At 49.0% G+C, this 9,615-nt stretch overlaps 1 protein-coding gene across 1 annotated transcript; it reads left to right on the forward strand.

Moving 5' to 3' along the window:
- Positions 1-14: 14 nt before the first annotated feature.
- On the forward strand, positions 15-8,064 carry mfsd13al (major facilitator superfamily domain containing 13a-like). The gene is made up of 7 exons (XM_006637210.3): positions 15-128; positions 1,007-1,298; positions 3,115-3,843; positions 4,155-4,309; positions 4,497-4,580; positions 5,357-5,500; positions 7,739-8,064. The coding sequence occupies exons 2-7, from the start codon at positions 1,062-1,064 to the stop codon at positions 7,878-7,880; spliced, it is 1,491 nt and encodes a 496-aa protein (XP_006637273.3). The 5' UTR covers positions 15-128; positions 1,007-1,061; the 3' UTR covers positions 7,881-8,064.
- The last annotated feature ends 1,551 nt before the right edge of the window (positions 8,065-9,615 follow it).

Here is a 9,615-nt window from a genome sequence, read left to right on the forward strand (position 1 = left end):
CGGGCAGCGTCCAATCACCGCAGGCAGGGGGAGGGTCTCAGGTGGTGGGGGGTGCCCCGCCCACTTCCGCGATACGCGGGCTCCGCGCGCGCACACAGCTGAGCTGGCTGCGAGGATATCGAGAAATCGTAGGTTCAGTTTTAACTCATTCATTTTTAATTAACCTTTGATCAAAGAGGAGAAAATAGGAGTGTGCGCAAGAGAGCCACTGCAGGAGTCGCCATTGCTAGAACCTTAGACTTTACGACCCATGAAACTGCATGTTTTTTTTCTGAAAACAATAGCAGTGGTTTGAAAGTCTTTTTGTGAAGAACTTCCGTTGTAGTTGTTTTGTGTCTTTTCACAACTAATGAGTTATAACCGTCGACGCAAAGGAAGCTCGGTTTCAGAAATTGTGGTTTTTTTCTTAAATATTTGTCATAAAAACGCAGAAATGTATCAAAGGAATCGATTGACAAGAGGGGCGGGGTTTCAAAGTGCCAGTTACTGTTTACTGCTAGTGTTTGTTGGTTTGTAAAATGCTTTTAAACCTCGTTTATGTTAGAGAAATATATATTTGTTATATATGTTAGAGAAAAATACACTGACAAACCACAGCCCAGGGAAAATCTGTTTATATGTAGCCGAGGGAGTACAGTGACAATAATTTACTGTGGTGTTTACCGTGATTCGCACCTCTCAATGAGGTGAATGCAATGGGGTTTTTATATTGTGCATGATAGTATATTCTTAAGAGTAGGAGTGCCGGATCTTTCAGTTTTATACAGCTCATTTCACAGCTTCTGGGGCACAGCATGTTGTGTTGTCAGCCTGGCTTTAATGGCAAAACTGACAATTCCTGCAATGCCCACAAACCAGCCTGACTTGTTTCGGGAATCCTGTTCCTTGAACTTAATGACTGGTTGTGCTTAACTAAAACCCTATCACTCTTTCCCTGTTTCGTTAGCTGTATTATGAGATCGCACTTAAATACCCCCGTATTAATTCATTGTTTGTCTGTTATTAGCCGCGCTAGCCCTCGATAGCTCACGGTCCGGCGTGCGGGAAGGCGTCACGCGTGGATGAGCACCCGCGCCAGGGCGCGCGCCGCTCCGGGGAACCCCGCTCAGGGCTCTCGCGGGGGCGGAAGGGCGGCCGGTATGCGGCTCCTGGCGAGACTCGGGGTCCACCCGGGCGCGCTGGCCTACTCCATGACCACGCTGGGCGCCGGCATGATGAACAGCATCTTCAGCTTCTACTACGTCAAGCTGTTCCTGGACAAGTTCCAGATCTCGGAGTCGGCGTTTCACCAGGCGCAGGCGAGTGCTGACCCACGGGGCTTTTCCACGCAAGTCGCACCCCCAGAGCAGGGTAGCGTGCTGTAGCCCTTTAGCCCTCGCTGACCTCGAGTTGTCTTCTTGCATGAAAAAATCAGTACTCACATATGCTGTACTGTAGGCTAGCATTGTCACCTGGCTGGTGGGGAGATGAACTCTGAGTCTGCAGTGTGAGGTCACTGCCCCTGCTCTTCAAAGCCCCGATTCAGAGTTTATAGATGTTTTCTGCTGGCGGGATCTTCAAGTCCCTGCAGGACATAAGGGGTGGAAGGTAAATGCCCTGCCAGTCCGAGCGACGAGGCACCTGCTTGAAGGAGATGAAACATCTCTGTGACCATCTCCGTTTACTACAACTAAAGGGTTTAGGAAAAAACTACTACAACTAAACAGGATTTGGAAAAATGGAACTATATATGTTTATAGTAGTATAATATGGAAGTTTTGGTTTTAAAAAAAAACACTCTGTAGTTGAACAGTCTGAACCTATAGGTTAATTATACCATGGGAATTTGTGCCTGGGGGTTCTGAACAAGGAAAGAGAGAACACAGAGATTGAAAGTTATGAATTCATGCAACTCCTTATGTCTTCCTGGGCTGTTTCCTCCTTTAGCATTCCTTCTGATTGTTTGTCTGTTTGTCTGTGTCTCTCTGAACATCCTGCTTGTGGCCTTCGGGAGCAGCTGATCAGATCCCTGTGGTGTCAGGTTTGTGTATTCCCTAGACACAGAGGTCTGTCCGTACTCTCCCCACTGAGGAAGTGCGAGATGCTACAGATACCCTTATTCATGTAACTCTCCTCCTCCTGAGACTCGTCCCCATGAGTCTTACTGGCATGGTGGGTGTTTTGTGCCTCACGACAGCAGAGAATCGGCCTCCCATGGATTAGAAACATGACATCAAAGGTGATTAGGTTAGTTCAGTGTTGTGCTATGTAGGTCCTTAGCTGTTGGCGTCCTTAAAATAGCTCCTGCGCTTTTTCAGTGAGTGCTGAGAGGATTTCATTGTGTGCTGTATCCAGGGCAGCAGAGAAGGAACACAAGGCACCTTTAGGTTAATTAACAAGCCAGGGCAGAACTTAAACTTGTTCCTCTGCCTCAGGAAACAGAGTGCGCTTTTGAGAAAATAAAGAGCACGGCGTGCCAGTCTGCCCAGTCTCCTGTTCCAGAACAGTCCGCTCTTTTTTCTCAGTGCGCGTCTCCAAACGCGCATGATGAAGACCCACCCCATTCGAGTAAGAGCTGCAGGATTTAGCCGCCTGTGTACCACCTTTCCCCAGCGTAACATTTCTTAATAAAAATCACATCACAGCTCATACTGTCTAATTCCGGTCTGCTGTTCGTCCCATCAGCCCATCTACCCTCTTTGGGTGACAGGGCCTTCTCCTGCTGCATCCCAAAGCTCTGGAAATCTGTCCCAAAGGACATCCGAGAGTCACCTTCCCTGAACACTCAGATCAAGACTCAAAGCCTTCTTCAGAAGGGCTTTTATTGAACTGGCTCTCTGTCTGCCCCTTTGCTTCCCTGCTGTATTCCAAACCCTTAGTGCAGTTGTGTAATTCTGCACATTGAGAAGCCACTTTTAAAGGTGCTATACAGTATAAAGTTTATTGTTATTATTATCACTAGATGAAGGCTCATAGTTATTGTGGATTCTGCTGTGTTTTCTGAAGAGGGCGAGGGAACTGAGAGGGGATGGTCTGGCCCATCTCGTTGGTCTGAGTGTGAGTAATGTAGTGACTGACTCTCCTCCTGCGCGCAGCTTGAAGTGTCCCTTCCTCGTCCCGTGCGCTCTGCTGCAGGTGATCTACATGGTCTGGAACGCCGTGAACGACCCCCTGTTCGGTTACGTCCAGGACAACTCCGGGATGCCCTGCTGCTCCCGCCGCCGGCTGGCCGTCCTGTATGGGGCGCCCTTCTACGCCCTGGCCTTCCTGCTGGCCTGGTTCCCGTGGCGCCCCTACGCGGCGGGGGACTGGCTGAGCGGTGTGCACCTGATCGTGGCGCTGTGTGCCTTTGACGGCATGCTGACCTTCGTGCTCCTGGCCCAGTGCGCCCTCTTTGCCGAAATATCTGTCCAGCACGAGAGCAGGCTGAAGCTCATCAAGTACAACCAGGTGGCGTCCCTGCTGGGCTCCTCCAGCGTGCTGTTCTGTGGGCTGATGTCTGGGAACATGGATAACTTCCCTGCGTTCCAGGCCTTCACCGTCGCAGCCGCGGCGCTGGCGTGCGGCTGCATGCTCTACACGGGCCTCCACAGCGAGAGCCGCTACGCGGGGCGGGGGGGCCAAGCGGAGGAGCAGCCTCCGGGGGGCGCCGCCCTGTCCCTGGCCTCGGTCTGCTCCCTGACCTGGCAGATCCTGAACCAGAGGGACTTCCAGCTCTTCGTGACCATGAACTTCTTCCAGGTCTTCATGGTGGCGTTCTGCAACAACTTCGCCATGATCTTTGCAGAGCACCTCATTCCCAGGGAGGTCTTGCCCTCGCTGGCCAAGAGCATCATGTATGGAGTCGGCTTCATCTGCCCACAGGTACCGCAGACCAGCGCTTGGTAACGGGCATCGGGAACTGGGGGATATTTTGACTGGTCAGGGGGGCATGCAGTCATACAAGACAGTTTTCCTGATGAAAAGCACTATTACTGTGGTGCAAATCCAAAATCAAAACTTCATGCTATACTCTATTACTCTACCCTATACCCTTATTCCTGGCCTATCCCCTAATTCTACATGGTCCATGTGTAGATGTAATATAGCCTCCCTTATTAACCCATATGCCCCAGCCTTCAAAACCGTCTGCCTGATCCGCAGTGCTTCTCCTTCTAAGCCCCGTGTGTTTTCAGGTGCTGGTCCTGGGCTGTCAGCGCCTGCTGCGCACACTGGGTTACTACAGGCTCGTCTTGTTCACCTTCTACCTGGAGGTGGGAGCCGGAGCTGTCATGCTGCTGCTGGGCTCGCAGCACTACTACGTGTTGGCCCTGTTCCTAACGGGAAACATGTGAGTGGCGCGGCTTATGTAGCCTCATACAGAGAGCCCCCTACAGGTAGGACGCCATGTGGAGGGCCCAGTGAGACTCCCACATGCAGGGGTGCAAGGTTAACAACAATGTTGCATTGACCATGCTGCTAGAAGCCAGCAGACTGTTGCAATGTCCTGTGTTCTAGCAATATTGCTTTTTTTTCAGGGTGTTGGTTCAGGCTGCTTTTAGCCTCTTCAACTTGCCTTTGGCCGACATCATTGATGCCGACTTTAACAAGCACAAACGCAGGTAAACCTCTTCCCTTTCCCCAGACACATTCTCCGCTCCTCTATGTCCAGCAGAGTGAAGCATCATTGCTGGGTTCAGTCAATTGAGGAGTCTGATTACTGAAGCTGAGGTTAAATTGAAGAAACCTCAAGAGCCAAAAACATTTGCATTTTATTCCTTTTAAATCTCAAGCATGGGTTTAACACCTCCAGTGTGCTTTAGAGGTTTAACTCACAAACGTCTTATGTGTTCCGAGAAATTAAATCTCTTTTTGGCCTTTAAATGAAAAGATCCAAACTGTGGAGCTTTTGGCATGTCATAGAGTATTTTTTATTAATTTAATGATGTCATTTTTTGTGTTTTAAATTAGAAACATAATTCAAAACGGCCTGCCAAAGTAGGCATGGCAGACCACTCCATACAATATCTGTGCAGGGCAAGGTCATCCAGAAACAAGGGCATAGGCATCAAAGGTGTCAGAGCTTTTGTTACTTCAGAGTCAATAAAAACATAGCTTTGTAAATGAAGCTTCCCAACAGAGGAGCAAATACTAGAATTTGTCAAATCACTTCAATTGTGGAAATTAGGGTGGTCTGTATACATGAATGGTATATATTCACAATATAGGTTGTAGATTTATAACAGATATAGGAAATAACAGGATGTACAGTTTTACATTATTGGGATGCTTGATAGTGTTGCACATTGTCTCACTAATTCCTCACTACTGCCGGGGCCAGTAGGAGCTGGATCTCTCCGTGTGTGACACGTGTTGGTTCTGTCTCTGCCGGGCCCAGCTCTCCGCTGTCCTCCATGGTGTTTGGTACCAACGCTTTCTTCACCAAGCCTGCCCAGTCCCTGGCGCCCATGGTGGTGGTCACCATTCTCAACCAGTTTGGCTACAAGGAGCTGAAGGAGGCGGGCGCGGCTGTGGACCCCAGGTACTGTACAACAGCTGCAGCCTCCCAGAGACCTTTGAGCCCGTGTGATTTGGACCTTCTGGAGCAACGAGCAGTCCCTATCTTTTTATGGCCAGCAGCCTTTGGACAGCGCGTTAATCAGCTGTTTTATAAAGGCTGTAGTTGTTATGTAACTGGGGGAGCGATTGTCCTGAAGAGAAGCCAGTGTCCTGTGTGGAGTGCCAGCCAGAGCTCGGGCTCGGTGACTTTGCGCAATCCTTCCGTTGATGGTGCACACGTGACGCTGCCTTTCCTGCAGGCCACTCAAGGACACGTCCTCACCTCCTGCTCCCCTTAAATAAAGAAGCAGAACTGAAAAAATATAGAAGTTGGTGGCGGTCTGCAGCAGGGAGGTTATATTCGAAAGTAAGAATCCAGTGTCTTGATTCTTCTTTCAGTAAACGCAGCCTCTCGTCTCTTTTGTATATCTTCATTTTCCTTCAGTGTTCTAAGCAGCGCTGGGGGAATGGCGGGTCTCTGGAGCTTGGCGTGCTGGGGCTTTGTCTGGGCAGCGTGTGACTGGTGCATTTTCACTGCGGATATGAAATCTTACGCCATGCGAGTGGCCTTTTTTTTCCAGAGGCAGACAGGCAGTGGGATTGTGCAGTGCCTCTCCTTAAGACGCCATCTGAGCTTAATTTGACGGAGTCAGGGTTATACCGAATTCAAAATAAAGCCCGCAGATGCGCACAGAATTTGAAAGCTCCACGAGAGGATGTTGCAGAAGACATTTTCTGTCGGAGGGAGCCAGGACAGCCGCCCCCCATCTGTCTCGGCAGCAGGGAGCTCTGAGATGTGTGGCAGTGTGACAGCTCCCACCAAAACAGGATTCTGCCTGCTCTCTCTCAGCCAGGCACTGTCTGAATCCACACATGCCCCAGTCCTTCCCGAATCTTAATGCCTCTTTTCCAATGCATTGCTTTTTTCATGGCAAGTCGAAAGGGAATTATTCTTTTCCCAAGTGCACATGAACAAGAAACTGGCAGGCAGATTTATAGAAGACTGCGTGTTCATTTAAAATAAGATCCACGCCACTGCGCTGAGAGAGCTGAGCAGGCTCGAAACACAGCAGTAGAATTGCCGGCATGACGCGTTCAGCAAAGGTGAAAGTGACAATCTGTCTTGCCTGTTAATTATTGCACCGCAGCACTTTATAAGGGAATAATTCCTTGCCAGCTCACGACTCTTAAGACATGATGGCGTGCTGCCCGAGACATTTAAGAACACAATGCAGTCTGGAGAGCGTCCCGCGTTCGGAATTGCTTACGTGCTCCCTCTCGTGGCCAGAAATGTGTACTGCTATATTTCTCACAGTGGTTCCGCACTAGGGAAATCTTTGGGGTTCATTTCGGGTTTTTATTTCTTTCCCAACTTAATTACTTAACTGAGCCAGTTAATGGCAAATAATAATGTCAAATGTCTATTCTGTTCCCCACGGACTAAATCATTCTTCTAAATCCAGTCAGAAGCAATGCACAAAGACCAGGACTGCTTACTTCACTGTTCTATAAAGGTTTTTGAACATAAGAATGTGAGGTGTAAGACCCACCTGTCCCATTTAGTGAAGTTTGTAAAGCAAAGTAATTTACATGTTCATTGGTGTATTCTATGTCACCCTCAATTATATTTATACAAACAGACAGTTTAGAAGATAGAGATATTGTTTTTGAGAATCCCAGTAAGTTACAGACTGCCAGACAGGATATTATGCGGGCAGCCCCGTTGGAATAGATTAGAAATCCCTCCTGCTACAAACAGACATTAGCAGTGGACCCCTCTGCGGCTGTGCTTAAGTCCCCTTGAGGTGCTTGCCCTGTGCTTTTATTTCTGAAACTTTTGTAGAACCGTAAAGAGTTGTTACGCGTGTCGACGATTCTGAAGTAGATTACTGCAGCCCTGTGGGCGGGGAAACTCCTTGATCCCCGTGCACAACCGTTCTAGATTTGGATCTTCTTTCCTGTGTCACTTTTGTTTCTGTAGATATCTGGAATGTTTGAAGTGCTGATTGTTTCATTAGAAAGTGTGCCGACGGACATGTCTCATGTGTCCCGCGTGGTACTTTTCATGCTGCGAAAAACCTGACCCCGCTGGAATGACCAATAAGGCCCAGTGAGCAGTACGTGTTCAGCTCCAGTTGTTGGGAGTGAACAGGCCGCCTCACTTGAAAACCCTGGATCGTTGGCGTGCTGTTTCACACCCCTCTGTTCTGTCTCATCCCAGTTCTCTGCAGGCTCTCCACGGCGCCATGTTCTACCTGGTCTGCCTGGTGCCGATGTTCGTTGCCGCCTTGCAGATCGCAGCCTGGACTCCATTCTCCATCAGAGAGAGCCACACGCTGGACGCTAAATACCTTGAGACTTAGGGAGCCACAGCCTTTGACGAAGGAAGGAGGAGGCGTGTGCAATCACATGAGGTCAATGGACGACATCCAGCTTCGAACTGGTGTCCCTGTACACGCCGTTTCCTCTTTTCTCACGGGTGTGTAATAGGACAGGCGGGAGCCGTCTCCCCCTGGACTGCCATATTAAAAAAAACTGGTGAAAATGGTTTTGCTAAGGTGGCATATCTGGGATTTCTGATCAGCAGAAGCTCGACGTTGATGGATTGGGCTCCTCCAATGAAAGTAATGCAGTGTGTAGCATACCATAAGAATGTACAAAAAGTTACAGAAGCCTAGAGGCTGTTGGGTCCATCTAGCCCTTTTGATAGTAGCTAACTGATCTGAAGATCTCTTCCAGCTGTTTCTTGGAAGAAGTCAGGGTACTGCCTTCAACAAGATGGCTGGGGTGGCTGGCACCACACTCCTACAACCCTTTGAGTAAAGAAGTGATGCCTGTTCTAATTGGAGGATCATGTCTACCCACTTCTTGAGAGGTGCCAGGGTACCGGCCTCAACAGCACAGCTGGCTGGCCTGTTCCAGACTCCCACCACCTTTTGGGTAAAGAGGTGGCTCCTGTTCTCTGTTTTAAACTAGTTTGCACAGCTTCCACTTGCCTGCTCTGCTTGGTGACTGCTGGGGAATGCTTTGTCGATGCCCTTGAGGATTCTGAATGCTGGTGTCTGGTCCCATCGTGTCCCCATGAACTCTGTGGGCTGTGTGGCACTAAAGCACAAGAAGCCCGTGGAAGAGTCAAGTGCTTCTCCACACAGCTCTTGACTGCGCGGTCACAAGCAGCCTGTCCTCCAGTAGTTTTGAGGGCTGTGGCTGCACCTGCACTGTGCCTTTTCCGTCCCTGCTGGGGGGGGGGCCGCGCAGTCGTGGCCGGGCCCCAGGTTACAGAGTCGTCTCGAGCGAACGAACAGTGAGACCAGTGTGTCGAGCGAGGCCAGGGGCAGCGGATCAGCGCTCAGCAGTGTGTGAAGAGCAGGGAGCCATGCGATCCCTGAGAAAAACACCAGCCAGGAGAAACAGCCAAGCAGTCCGGTGCCGTGAAAGCAACCTCTGGGAAAGGAAACGACTCAAAACCAAGAATGGAGCAGTGAGAGATGCCATTGAAGAACCTGTTTAAAAAGGGGAAAAAGAGCTGCTTTGAATACAGAACATCGCATTGCCTGACAAATTCACACAGCACTGCATCATTACAGGGTTATTGTATTACAAATAATAGATAAATATTCATTTTATTTGCAGTATAATTGCAGAAAATAGGGGTAAACTTTTAAGAATTTGATTAGATTTTATGATGACCTTCCATTCCTTTGTACCAAGTAAGGACAATAACATGAATTCTAGTGTTCATTCTGTGAGCTGTGAATACATGCAGAAGACATATACCTATATTCATTATGAATTCTGCAGGAAATGTTTAATTTTGTGTCGCTCGCTATATAATTGCCTTGGGATTTTGGGAGCTAACCTGCAGTGGGTGCTGCAGAAAATATTTAATTAAAAAAAAACACACAGACGTTGGTGACATAAGATGACCACCAAAATGTAAGATCCTGACGAGACAAACTCGGGTGGAGTTTTGGAGGCCCAGCCTGCTCTGCGTGTGTAGTGTGTGCAATGAGGAGTTTCAAGGTGTAGGTTTATCGCAGAGAAAAACAAGGTGTTCTGCAACACCACAGGGGGGCTCATTGTAGTCATTGCAGAGCG

This window comes from Lepisosteus oculatus, chromosome 19 (genome assembly GCF_040954835.1).
Source record: "Lepisosteus oculatus isolate fLepOcu1 chromosome 19, fLepOcu1.hap2, whole genome shotgun sequence".
Lineage (NCBI taxonomy): Eukaryota > Metazoa > Chordata > Actinopteri > Semionotiformes > Lepisosteidae > Lepisosteus > Lepisosteus oculatus.